The sequence below is a fragment of the Gopherus flavomarginatus genome, chromosome 1 (assembly GCF_025201925.1).
Source record: "Gopherus flavomarginatus isolate rGopFla2 chromosome 1, rGopFla2.mat.asm, whole genome shotgun sequence".
Classification (NCBI taxonomy): Eukaryota; Metazoa; Chordata; order Testudines; family Testudinidae; genus Gopherus; species Gopherus flavomarginatus.
The window spans coordinates 201254288-201268545 of NC_066617.1; the positions used below are offsets into that span (position 1 = coordinate 201254288).

Sequence of the window (14258 nt, forward strand, 5' to 3'; positions counted from 1 at the left end):
TACCACCTCACTTCTCCTGGAGGTAAATGAGATGGGATGCATGAGAAATGTTACATACAAGCAACAAGTAGCTTTTAAATTCAGCAGTGTGGTCATTTCATTTAAAATTCTACTTAAAAAATATCACATTACAAGCTTTAGCCCTGAGACAATTTTATGGCCAACATATAAACTCCCGATGAACAAGCTCAGCAACAGAAATGCTGATGATTCTTTGCAGCACAATGCCAGAGTAATAAATAGGTGTATATTCTTTGGGAATGCATTGCAAAGCTGTCTTCAGCAGCAAGAAAAACAGAAAGCAAGAGACAAAGCCATTTCAAGGGCATACCAGACCTTTGTTCCCAGTGTGGAAAGCAGAAGATTGATAGTAGAAACTTTATCTTCCTTTAATCCGGTCCTAAGAATATCTGGAATGAAATCTAAGCACATATTTTAAATGTTAGAGTCGTGATCTGAAGACAAGCAGTATTTGAATATGAAATTAATTTCAGGGAATTTGTACTTGTTTGTTCTCAATGTCATGTCACTCATCTCTGCGTTGTATTTAAAGATGAACAAAAATATCAGTATTAGCATGCATGGTGAACAGTTAATATAGTGATAAACAAACTGCTCTGATATTGCCTTTTATGAAATACCTATTGTAAGGATTATTAGGCAGTTAGTTAGCGCAGTTATTATTTAATATTTATATTGAGCTAGCGCCTAGAGACCTCAATCGAGTCAGAGCTCCATTGTGCTAGGCTCTGTGTAAACAAATAGTTAGTGACAGCCCCAGCCCAGAAGGACCTACAATTATTGAAGTCAATGGGATTAATTATAGGGTCTGATCCAAGGCCCACTGATATCAATAGTATTCCCATTAGCTTCAATGAACATTGGGTCCAGTTCTTAGTATGTTAAGTCAAGTGCATAGATAAGTCTTTTCAGAAGCAGACCCTAAATTAGCTAAAAACCCTGATTCCTTCTCTAGTGCAATTCTGTGAGCTATTCTATGTGGGGCTAGTACAGCTACCTCTTCCTCAACATATGGGGGTTGTACAAACACCCTCTGATGGCACTTTCCTGCAGATCCCAAATGAAGGGCTTACAGAGTACAGCAGCCAGAGACAGTGGCCATTCGACCCAAGGACAACCCATTCTAAGGGCTTACATGGGCCTCGCACAGGCTATCTGCACAGAGATGAATTTCACTGTGTTCAAAAACTAGATCTTGCCTGATTTTTAAATATTTAACTTTAAAAGAAGGCAGCACATCCAATGTTATTACATTCTGGACAAGCTTAAAAGCCATAAAGTCTCCTCTGTTATCTGACCTTTGTGGTTCTGAAGGTACTATAAGCTTATTTATCAAGAATTGGGTCATCTAGGCCTTCCTATTTATCCTGCAGTCTCTTTGCGGTCAGCATAAGCAACACCATCACTGTTATTTTCAGCCAGTACAGTCAAGTGTTCTGGAAAGCATAAGCTTATTTAAAATCAATTTTTAAAATTTAATTTCCTTTGTCTTGTCAATGCTGTTTAATTGGTTTATATTTTTAAACATGATCTTTAAAAGATGCTCCTTTAACAAAAGCATTAAGTGTGAAGTACCTTTTAACTCTAGCACTTGTACTAAAATAGTGTTGTCACCAGCAATTAAAAAGGAGAGAGCAAACTGAATATATGCCATGCGGACATCTGGTTTCCCCTAAAAGAAAATTAAAAGACACTTTTAGCATATAGCTTGTACACAATTGCAACATTTTTACAGCAGCAGTTTATCATAAAATATGCAATAAATTGTATAGATATGTTTTATATAAACACATCCCCAGTATATTAATCTGAAAAACTATACGAGTTTGTCAACCACAGTCTATTAACCTGTGGAGATTACTTTCATATCTTAGCATCTAGTTAGGAAGGCTGGTTGGTTCACTAATTTTTCAATTTTGAATACCTGGGCTAGGTCACAAACGATAAGTGGTTTGGCAGTCAGACTCTAATCTCCATTTACGCACATCACCAAACCACCACAGACTGTTGAGCTATTAAGACAAGCCAAGGACCAGACTAATAGGGTGCTATGCTCAGGACCAAGGTATATTGGCATTGTTACACAAACTGACAGAAGTTCGGTCTGCATAAGGCCACAAGATCTGACTGTAAATTATGATTATTTTTAAAGATTAATTATTTAACTTCCATCTGGAAAATGAAATCCCTAGCCCGTTAGTGTAGTGGTTCTCAACCAGGGGTATGTGTACCCTGGGGGTATTCAGGTCTGCCAGGGGGTACATAAACTCATCTAGATATTTGCCTAGTTTTACAACGGGCTACATAAAAAGAACTAGCTAAGTCAGTACAAACTAAAACTTCATAGACAATGATTTATTTATACTGCTCTGTATAATATACACTGAAATGTAAGTACAATATTTATATTCCAATTGATTTATTTCATAATTACATGGTAAAAATGAGAAAGTAAGCAATTTTTCAGAACAGTGTGCTGTGACATTTTTTGTATTTTTATGTCTGATTTTGTAAGCTTTTAAGTGAGGTGAAACTTGGGGTACACAAGACAAATCAGACTCCTGAGAGGGGTACAGAAGTTTGGAAAGATTGAGAGGCACTGTGTTAGTGTGTGTCATTTAAGCTATATGTAACCCCCCCCCCAAATAAAATATATTTACTGGGGTACAATGTGAAACAGCTTTCCCTTTAAAAGTGACTTGTAAAAAGGGGGAAATAAAAGAAAAAGCAGTGGGGACAAGATTTTGTCCAAAAGTTAGGTAGTTTGTTGGTTTTCTGCTTGATTTTTACATTAGAAATTCAGGCTTGGTCTAGCCTGAGACACTATTACCACTGGAGAACTAGTGAAATGATGACATCACAATGGAGTGAAATCTGAACAACTGAGGGTACGTCTACACTACAGGATTATTCCGATTTTACATAAACCGGTTTTGTAAAACATTGTACAAAGTCAAGTGCATGCGGCCACACTAAGCACATTAATTCGGCGGTGTGCGTCTATGTACCGAGGCTAGCGTTGATTTCTGGAGTGTTGCACTGTGGGTAGCTATCCCATAGTTCCCGCAGTCTCCTCCGCCCCTTGGAATTCTGGGTTGAGATCCCAGTGCCTGATGGGGCAAAAAACATTGTCGCAGGTGGTTCTGGGTACAGCCTCACCCCTCCCTCCATGAAAGCAGCAGACAACCGTTTCGCGCCTTTTTTTCCTGGGTGAACTGTGCAAATGCCATAGCACAGCAAGCATTGACCCTGCTCAGATCAAGACCGCAATCGTGGACATTGTAAACACCTCGTGCATTCTCGTGCGGTCTATGCTGAACCAGGACCTGCAAAGCCAGGCGAGGAGGAGGCGGCAGAGCGGCAACGAGAGTGATGAGGACATGGACACAGAATTCTCTCAAACCGCGGGCCCCTGCACTTTGGAGATCCTGCTGGTAAATGGGGCAGGTTCCAGCCATTGAACGCCGATTTGGGGCCCAGGAAACAAGCACAGACTGGTGGGACCACATAGTTTTGCAGGTTTGGGACGATTCGCAGTGGCTGCGAAACTTTTGCATGCGTAAGGGCACTTTCATGGAACTCTGTGACTTGCTTTCCCCTGCCCTGAAACGCCATAATACCAAGATGAGAGCAGCCCTCACAGTTGAGAAGCGAGTGGCAATAGCCCTCTGGAAGCTTGCGATGCCAGACACCTACCGGTCAGTCGGGGATCAATTTGGAGTGGGCAAATCTACTGTGGGGGCTGCTGTGATGCAAGAAGCCAAAACAATCATTAAGCTGCTGCTACGAAAAGTTGTGACTCTGGGAAATGTGCAGGTCATAGTGGATGGCTTTGCTGCAATGGGATTCCCTAACTGTGGGGGAGCGATGGATGGAACCCATATCCCTATCTTGGCACCGGAGCACCAGGGCACCCAGTACATAAACCGCAAGGAGTACTTTTCAATAGTGCTGCAAGCACTGGTGGATCACAAGGGACGTTTCACCAACATCCATGTGGGATGGCCAGGAAGGGTTCATGACGCTCGTGCCTTCAGGAACACTACTCTGTTTAAACAGCTGCTGCAAGATAATTACTTCTCAGACCAGAAAATAACAGTTGGGGATGTTGAAATGCCTATAGTTATCCCGGGGGACCCAGCCTACCCCTTGATGCCATGGCTCATGAAGCCATACACAGGCAGCCTGGACTGTAGTCAGGAGCTGTTCAACTACAGGCTGAGCAAGTGCAGAATGGTGGTAGAATGTGCATTTGGCCGTTTAAAGGTGCGCTGGCGCACATTACTGACTCGCTCAGACCTCAGCCAAACCAATGTCCCCTTTGTTATTGCTGCTTGCTGTGTGCTCCACAATCTCTGTGAGAGTAAGGGGGAGACCTTTATGACGGGGTGGGAGGCTGAGGCAAATCACCTGGTCGCTGATTACGCGCAGCCAGACACCAGGGCAACTAGAAGAGCACACCACGAAGCAGTGCGCATCAGAGAAGCTTTGAAAACAAGTTTCATCACGGGCCAGGGTACAGTGTGACTGTTGTGTGTGTTTCCCCTTGATGAACACCCCCGCCTTGATTGACTCATTCCCTGTAAGCAACCCACCCTCCCCCTTCGATTACAGCTTGCTTAAGGAAATAAAGTCACTATCATTTAAAAATCATGTATTCTTTGTTAAAGAGTCATTATAAAAAGAGGGAGAGAACTGACAAGGTATCCCGAGTGTGGTTTGGGAGGAGGATAGGAGGGAAGGAAAAGGACACTAAAAATATTTCAAAGTAATGACAGCCTTTTGGTTGGCCTGTCCATGGGGACGGAGTGGGCGGGTGCATGAAGCCTTCCCCTACGCGTTCTTACACGTCTGGGTGAGGAAGATATGGAACATGGTGAGGGTAGTTACACAGGGGCTGCAGCGGCACTCTGTGATCTTGCTGCTGTTCCTGAAGCTCCACCAGATGTCGGAGCATGTCAGTTTGATCACACACCAGCCCCAGCGTTGCATCCTGCCACTGCTGATCTTCCTGCCTACACCTCTGATCTTCCTGCCACCACCTCTCATCTCGAGTGTCTCTCCTCTCCTCACATTGGTCCCTCCTGTCCTCACGTTCATTGGCATCTTTCTTGTAATTTGATAACACGTCCTTCCCACTCATTCAGATGAGCTCTTTCATTGCGGGTTACTTCCATGATTTCCGAGAACATTTCGTCTCGCGTCTTTTTTTTCCTCTGCCTTATCTGAGATAGCCTTCGGGATGGAGTAGGGAGGCTTGAAAAATTTGCAGCTGCATGAGGGAGGTAAAAAAGGGAGAGAAGTATTTAAAAAGATACATTTTACAGAACAATGGTTATACTCTTTCACAGTGAACAACACTATTCACCTTACATAGCACATGTGATTTCACTACAAGGTCGCATTTTGCATCTTAATATTGAGTGCCTGCGGCTCTGGTGTTAGAGATCTCACAGATGCAGGTCCGGGCAGCAGAATTCAGCTTGCATGCGGCCATGGTAAGCCACTGTCTTTCAGCTTCTGCAGCCTTCACATACACAGTGCCCTCCTTTCCCAAATACCAAGCAAATCCCATTCAGTGATGCTTCTTTCCTGTTAACATGCAGCAGCAAAAACCACCCCCCAATCCAATTCTCTGGGATGTTCACTTTATCCCTCCCCCCACCGCATGGCTGGTATCATCGAAGATCACTGCTAATCATCCCCCTTCCCTCCACACCGCGTGGCTGGTAGCACAGAAGATCCCTGCTAGCCAAACACAGAAAAGCTCAGCACCATTACCCCCCTCCCCTCCCCCAGTTTGGCTACCTGCAAGGATGGATTTCTTTTAAGCAACAGGCAAACAGCCCAGAAGGAATGGCCATCTCTGTCCCCTTAATTAAATTCCTGAATTTCAACCAGGTTACCATGAACGATATCACTCTCCTGAGGATAACACAGCGAGATAAAGAACGAATGCTGCTTGAATGCCAGCAATCACCAGGACCATACTCAGCTAGGCTTTGTCATGCAATGATACCAGATTACTTGCTACATGCATGGCGTGGTCAAGTGTCCTACCATGGTGGATGGAATAAGGCTGCCTTGCCCAGAAACTTTCTGCAAAGGCTTTTGGAGTACCTCCAGGAGAGCTTCATGGAGATGTCCCTGGAGGATTTCCGCTCCATCCCAGACACGTTAACAAACTTTTCCAATAACTGTACTGGCTGTGAATGCATCCCAAGTCCTCAGGGCAAATCAATCATTAAAAAACGCTTGCTTTCAAACCACGTTTTATATTTACAAAAGGTACACTCACCAGAGGTCACTTCCATGGCTTCATTGTCTGGGCTAGTGGCTTGGGAGGCTAATTCCGTCTGGGTGAGAAAAAGCTCCTGGCTGTTGGGGAGAATGGAGTGCTGTGTGCTCTCTGCAAGGTCGTCCTCCTCCTCATCTTCCCCGTCCGCAGACTCCTCAGCCATAGCTGAGATTACCACCCCCACCTCGGAATCCACGAATAGGGGTGGAGTAGTGGTGGCGGACCCCCCTAGAATTGCATGCAGCTCAGCGTAGAAGCGGCATGTTTTCGGCCCTGCCCCGGACCTTCCATTTGCTTCTTTGGTTTTCTGGTAAGCTTGTCTGAGCTCCTTAATTTTCACTCTGCACTGCACTGAGTCCCTGGTGTGGCCTTTCTGCATCATAGCCTTGGAAATTTTTTCAAATATTTTTTTCATTTTGTCTTTTGGAACGGAGTTCTGTTAGCACAGAATCCTCTCCCCATACAGCAATCAGATCCAGTACCTCCCGTGCGGTTCATGCTGGAGCTCTTTTTCGATTCTCAGGAGACTGCATTGTTACCTGTGCTGATGAGCTCTGTGTGGTCACCTGTGCTGGTGAGCTCTACATGCTGGACAAACAGGAAATGAAATTCAAAAGTTCGCAGGGCTTTTCCTGTCTACTTGGCCAGTGCATCCGAGTTCAGATTGCTTTCCAGAGCTGTCACAGTGGTGCACTGTGGGATACCGCCCGGAGGCCAATACCGTCGATTTGCGGCCACACTAATCCTAATCCGATATGGTAATATCAATTTCAGCAGTACTCCTCTTGTTGGGGAGGAGTACAGAAACTGTTTAAAGAGCCCTTTATATCGATATAAAGGGCCTCGTTGTGTGGATGGGTGCAGCGTTAAGTCAGTTTAACTCTGCTAAAATCAGTATAAACGCGTAGTGTAGACCAGGCCTGAGAAGAGAAGGAATTTTCAGGCACTGTCTGCAACTCTGTTTTGGTTAATAATATCTAATTTGCTCCCATGACTAATGAACACATTGTTAAATGAATATCCTGGATAAAGATTTAACACCCAAGTCTTTCAATTAAGATGTGTGAGTTCACAAAGGTAGATCCTGCAGCAAAACACCACACTTGACACTCCTAATAACTTAACATAAAAAAAAACCCAACCGATTTGCCCCCAAAACCATTAGTTACAATTTCCAAAGCAGAGTGTAGTTTTTTCATAAATATTGGGTGAAATCCTGGCCCCACTGAAATTGATGGCAAAACTCCCACTTGACTTCTACAGGGCCAGGATTTAACCTGTTAATTTTAGAACTGGACAATTTCCACCACTCTGAAACATAAATTAAAAGCATTAACACATTGCCTTTGCCTTCATTCCATTCTAGCCTTAACATGTCTTGTCTAATGGTAGTTTTTTCCTGTGGCCACCAAACCACATAATAAGCCATGATGCAGTTTCATAACAAACTAGGCCACCCAATACTATGGCAGCAAAACTCAATCAGTTTTCCCTATGGCATTATAATCTTCAGGCACTCCACTTCATCAGGGTAGCAGAGATCAAGGAGGCATGGAAATGAAATGAGCAACTCCTATGGGTGCCAGACCTATGTTACACAGATCTCCCATAATGACAGACACTTAGAAACTTAAATGACCCCTGGGTGTTTCCCATTTAAGTGAATGGGAAACTGTTCATAGATCAGCACGAGTGCCTATTATAAACAATCAGACAGAAAAGGGGAAGGAAGAGGTGGAGAAGCAGTAGTGGATGAAAATACAGTGGAGTCACATTAGCAAGTTTACTTTCAAAATTAGCAAAAGTAAACCAAAGATACTTCCATGGCAGCTCATCTGACCTCTGCAGATACTTTGCTCACTTTACCTTCTTATCTCTTTTCTTCACTAATCCAGGCAGGAATTTATTATTAAAATCAAAATGACTATAGACATCCCGTGCAGAATCTGGCCCCTGTGCCACCATGGCCGACAGCAAGGTGAGGCATACTCGAGTCATCCTATATGAATAAATAGGGGGGGAATGCATGTTATTGCAGAAATGATGGTTACACAGGCATTATAATGTGAGAATTTATACCTCTCAAACCATCCAGGGCCAACTTCCACCAAAGTCAGTGGGAGTTGCAGGTACAGAACAGCACTCGGAATCTGTCCTAACATGCGTAAGCAAGCACAGTCAGGAAAGCTAAGCTCTAATCACACTGAACCTGATCCTGTATTCCTACTGCATGCAAAGCTCTCAAAGTCCATGGCAGTCACGGCTCAATAAGGAATGCAAGATCCAGCAGCTTTACAAAGCAACCACTGTTATTCATTTAGGCAAAATGCATGCAACTTTTCCCTAATTCACACAGAATTCTGGCCAATCTTATTTTCATATTGCCTGTTTTTAAAAGTATGTTTCTCAGATCAAGGCCCTGAGCCTGCAAATTCTTATGCATGTGCTTAACTTTAGTATGGGGAACAGAACCATTGGAACTACCCCTGGCAGAAAAGTTAAGCACCAACATAAGTATTTACAAGATCGTGCCTTCATTCATTCCTATCAAATTGTTTGTATTATTATTGCTTATTATTATTTTCTTTGTTAAAGAATGCAGAAAAAGAGCTGTATTCCTGTCACTGGACCAAACTTTGAAGTCCTTACTAGTTTTCATTCAAATTTTATACTCAGTCCTTACTGACTGGAGCGGAAGTCTATCTGAGTAACAAAAGGAAAAAGTCAGAGGTACTTATGTAGAGGGATTAGGCACAAGGGAATGTACAGCTACATTGTTCCTATCAACTCAGCTTACACATACAAATATACTGGGAGGCAGGATGTAGATGTTCCCGAATAAGGGGGAGAGTGCCAGAAATGAAGGCTCCAATCCCTGCATCCACTGATGTCAACGGGATTTTGCTGTTAACTTCAAAACTGAGGCCATAAGGGCCTGATTCTGCAGCCCTTAATGATGTATGAAGACATGCCATTATTAATGGTTGCAGGATCAAGCCCTAAAGTTCCAATATTGAAATATTATCATTCATAAAAAATCCTGAGAAGATGCATACGAAGCAGAGATCCTGCCTCCATATGCCACAACAATACGATCTCTTTATGCTTCAACTGTACAACATATGTTCTCAGCAAATTATTCTAATCATTATATTCTATGCCCCATTGGTGCAACTGACACATGAAAATAATTGTTTTGTGACTGCCAAACCCCTTCGCCTTTCCATTTGGCCAATGTAGCTATGAAAAGTCAAAACACTATCTGAAATTCAACAGGGCTGTTTCCCTTAGGCAAACTCTGGAAGGATTTCTCCAATAGCTGTATTTTGGGGTCATTATTATGAGGATACATTATTTTGTTGGTAGTATTATTGGAACTATGTTGATCCCAGGATATTAGAGAGACAAGGTAGGTGAGGTAATATCTTTTATTGGATCAAGTTGCATTGGTGAGAGACACAAGCTTTTGAGCTTACATAGAGCTGACGAAGAGCTCTGAATGCCACAGACAGGGTCTTTGAACCAATAAGCACCTTCCTTCATCCAAATGACACATTGGGATGTAAACCAAGAACCACTCACCAAACCTCAACTGCCAGGGAGGGACAAAGCAGAAGAAATGGTTGTGAAAGTACCTCCTTTAGACTTTGAATTTATTTCTAAATTTATTTATAATCTATCAAAACAATTAGTTGTCATATTTAAGAGACAGAAAAAGGTGTTGAGAAAAAGTTGGGCTAATTGAGAAATTCTATTACAAACGTGTCGACATTTTGTGAAGAGACTAGGAAAAAGAAGCAACAATCAAACTCAATATTTCTTGCCATTACCATGGTGTTCTGCTCAGCTTTGGTGAGCAAGAGAAAAGGAAACCTCTGTCTGCACCTCCCTGGCACCTAAAGCAGGTGTCATATCACAAATGATATAGTTAGGGTAAACAAAGCAAGCAGAGGAAGAGAATGGAAAATTACAGACTTAGCTAAAGTCAAGTGCAGCACTACTCCCTGCAACATTCCTGCAAACACTTATATGTATGTGCCTAAGATTATACACTGTGAGCAGTCCTCCTAAAGTCAGTGGGACTCCTCACATTGCAAACAGTTCAGCACATGCTTAGGATGGTATCCCAAGGTAGTATATAGGGACTATGTCAGAGCAACCAGTACAGGTTCTCACTCTGGTATGCAGTAGACTTACCTGTGACTTTCAGAATACAAAGCAGCATAGATTAATCTCATATAGCTATTAATCAACTTCTTTACTATGTTCATCCCCACAACAGAAAAATGGCACAGGTCACTTGCTGTTCTCAACAAGATGGCTTCCAAAGCTTGAAAAATTAACAGCATCTGCAAAATTTAGAGATATTTTAAAATATTGTTGCCATTACTTTCCTCAAATATCCCTATACAAGCAAATATAAATAAGAAAATTAGATCATAAATAATGAATAACTGTGCAACAAGAGGAAATGCTTCCAAAATGTGAAACTCAAGGTAACACACTGATTCTCTTCCAGATGGTTAACACTGAAATAATGTGCTTGAGCAGAGGCTTCCATGCTATGGTCTATGGATCATTACTGAGCAGCAAAGATGTGGCTGGTCACAAGGTACCAACTCTCCTCCTTGTTTCCAGCTGCAAAAGTCATGAAATTCAGTGTTGATAATGGAAAGACAAAGTATATCAAAGAGAATCATTTGAACTATTCATACACTTACTCTATTCTAAAGTAGCTGTAACCAGGAAAGATTAAGACCTAAACCTCAATATGGACAGCACAATTAAAATATCTGCTCATAGTGCAGCAGCGTTCAAAAAAGGAAGCAAGACACTAGGATGCACACGTGGATGAAATGGAAAATAATACTCAAATATACAGCAGAACCTCAGAGTTACAAACACCAGAGTTACAAATTGACTGGTCAACCATACATCTCATTTGAAATCAGAAGTACACAATCAGGCAGCAGAGACCAAAAAAAATTAAAAAAGGCAAATACCATACAGTACTGTGTTAAACGTAAACTACTAAAAAATAAAGGGAAAGTTTAAAAAAAAAAAGATTTGACAAGGTAAGGAAACTGTTTCCGTGCTTGTTTCATTTAAATTAAGATGGTTAAAAGCAGCATTTTTCTTCTGCATAGTAAAGTTTCAAAGCTGTATGAAGTCAATGTTCAGTTGTAAACTGCTGAAAGAACAACCATTATGTTTTGTTCAATTACGAACAACCTCCATTCCTGAGGTGTTCCTAACTCTCAGGCACTACTGCAATGCCATTATATACAGAGCTCAAAAATTTTACCTAAGCTCCAATACTGCACTGAGCGCCTCACAGTGAAACCCTACATACACACATACACAACCCTACTGCAGCATCAGGGCCTTACAAATTCAAACTCTATGTTTTATCAGTACCTGGAAGAATATCTACACAGCAAGCAGCTGACAAAGCAAGACACAATGTATACATAGTTTTTCTGTTATGTAGACAGAGAGGATACTTTAGTAAAGAGTGGTAGTTGTGTTAGTCTGTATCAGCAAAAACAACAAGGAGTCCTTGTGGCACCTTAGAGACTAACAAATTTATTTGAGCATATGCTTTCGAGGGCTAAAACCCACTTCATCAGATGCATGGAGTGGGTGCCACAAGGACTCCTCATGGTTTTTATTAAAGAGATTGTTTATTGGAAGTTAAAAAGGGCTCTATCAATTTCAATCAGTTGTAAACAAACTCTTCTTTACCTAAATTACTAATAAAGCCTTAGATAATTAGCAGTAAGAGAATTCTATAAATTCAGTTTATTGGTCACTATTTATACTCTTGTTTATGTTTTGCATTTCTCTCAGCTCAGACAATAAGTTTTACCTTCAGATTTTTAATGCTGCAATAGCTGGATATCAAACACTACAAAAGAAGGCTTATTTATCTAAAAACAAATGCTTTTATTAGATTTGTGTGTGCGCACGTGTGTATAAACATTTCTATTGGTCTTGAGTTTTATAAAAGCTTTTCTTAACAAAATTCAAAGGCCTCAGTACTACAGAGCTTGACTTCAATGGGACTATTCAGAATATATTAGGTTTAGCACATGTAAGAGGCTTTGCAAGAGGCCTTTACATTTTATGACAAACTTATAAGGCAACTGACAACTTAACCGATTTTTCTGCTCCTCAGATCTCCAAATAAATTATTTTATTCTGTGTTTATACTACAATTATTAAAATGTCCTATTCAGTGCACGCTCCACTGTCCATTACAAATGCAATACATGTGGACAACTTACTTCACTTTCAGGCCTTCTTTCACCATCCAAAAGTCTGAAAATTTCAGCACACTCCACAGAAATTTTTATATATCCCTCTACTACATCATATAGTTCAGTAGATGGTAATGTCTCAGCCGTGGAGACGAAGTTTTCTAAACCTGAAAGAAAACAAGAATTTTCTTGTAACCAAAAGCATGCTTTTCAAATGACTGCTAAAACCTGTATTCCAGCTTCACAAACCCTGTACATTGCATTATAATTTGTCAGGGTTCATGGGAGAAACGTCTGGTACGGAGAACGTGACATTCAGCGGGGTAAGAAACTTAGACCAATATCATCTATTTGTTAACATTTCCTTTCCCACTTTATGTTCATCTGAGTGCTAGGCATATTACTGCCAATCCAAAGGTACATCCACTAATATAGAATGGGAAAGTTACAAGAGCACAATGTAAGCAACTACACTTCTCTGAATAAATCCCCACAAAGGACAGAATTTATCCAAGAATATGTCTATCCTGAACACTGAATTACTTCATAGCATTTCAAGCTCATTTAAACATGCAAAAACTGCAAAACAGTTTGAGAGAGTAATAAAGGTGCGCCCCCCCATTTTTTTGTGCATAAGATACAGGAATATTTGTATACTAAATACACATAATGCACCCAACTACATCCAAGGCTGCTTAGTGAAAAAGTAAAATACAGAGAGAGAGAAAATGCAAAATCTTCGTGAATAGTAACAGAGAGTGACTCACAGTACAAATGTAACAATAATTCATTTATTACTGGGGCACCTGCACTAAACAAGCTCTTAGGTGTGGGTCTCAATCCCGCTCCCCTCCCCACAGGGATGGGCCATAATACATGAGATCTGCATGAACGGAACAATAATGCACTTGGAGCAGCACGGGGAGCAGTGCAGTGTGGGCGGACCTGGGAAATAATGCAGGGCAAGGGGGCGAACACAACAGGAACTCAGCACACTTTAAAGAGTGCAAAGGCAGCAGCACGAGGGGGCGATGGCCGGTGACAACTCAAAGAGCACCATGGGGACACCCCACGCTGGTGCCCCGCCAATGCCAGTTCAAGGGCGGTAGCAGGGTGGTGGTGGTAATGCCCCCAGCAGTAGGAGCACGGGGGTTAATGCCCCCAGCAGCAGCAGCAGCAGTGACGGGAGCAGGCTCCCCCGCGGGAAGCACGTGTAAGCCGAGCCCAGCTCCCGCCCCGGCTCACCCCTGATCGCGGTCTCTGGGTCCCGCAGCAGAGATTTGAAGTGGGTGCCCGTGAATTCCCCCTCCGCGCCGCGGGCTCTCTTAGTCTGCGCCGCCCCCGGGCCCGGCGCCGGGCTCTTTCGCTTCTGGGCGCCCATCGCGCCCGCCTCCAGGCCGCGCTCGGCGGCTACACGCGGCGGGCTGGTCCGGCCTGTGCTCTACCGGAAGCGGCCCGCGTCCGCTTCCCTGCTCGGTCCTCTGGAAACTGCAGCCGGCAGCGCTCCGGCCCAGAGCGCCCACTTCTGGCTGAACAAGCCGCAGGCTCCCTCCCAGCCCCGGGGTGGGGCACGCGGCCCTGCCCTCCCTACACCCCTTGGACATCCAGCGCACGCCCCTGCTGCACACCCAAGCACCCTCTCGGCCACCTGCATTCTTCCGGAGCACATTTACCGAGGC

General features: G+C 42.9%; 1 protein-coding gene across 4 annotated transcripts in view; it reads right to left on the bottom strand.

The window, feature by feature from the left end:
* Positions 1-13969, bottom strand: part of URB1 (URB1 ribosome biogenesis homolog) — an 82870-nt gene extending 68901 nt beyond the window's left edge. For 3 of the 4 annotated variants that reach the window (XM_050956004.1, XM_050956000.1, XM_050955993.1), the window contains exons 1-6: positions 13825-13969; positions 12607-12746; positions 10517-10668; positions 8186-8318; positions 1597-1693; positions 337-422 (exon numbers count right to left, since the gene is read on the bottom strand). In XM_050956004.1, the coding sequence (XP_050811961.1) occupies positions 337-422; positions 1597-1693; positions 8186-8318; positions 10517-10668; positions 12607-12746; positions 13825-13960 (744 nt within the window). In that variant the 5' untranslated portion in view covers positions 13961-13969. Of the gene's footprint in view, positions 1-336; positions 423-1596; positions 1694-8138; positions 8319-10516; positions 10669-12606; positions 12747-13824 lie in introns of those variants that run through there. The other variant, XM_050956009.1, reaches the window with a different exon arrangement.
* Positions 13970-14258: the final 289 nt, after the last annotated feature.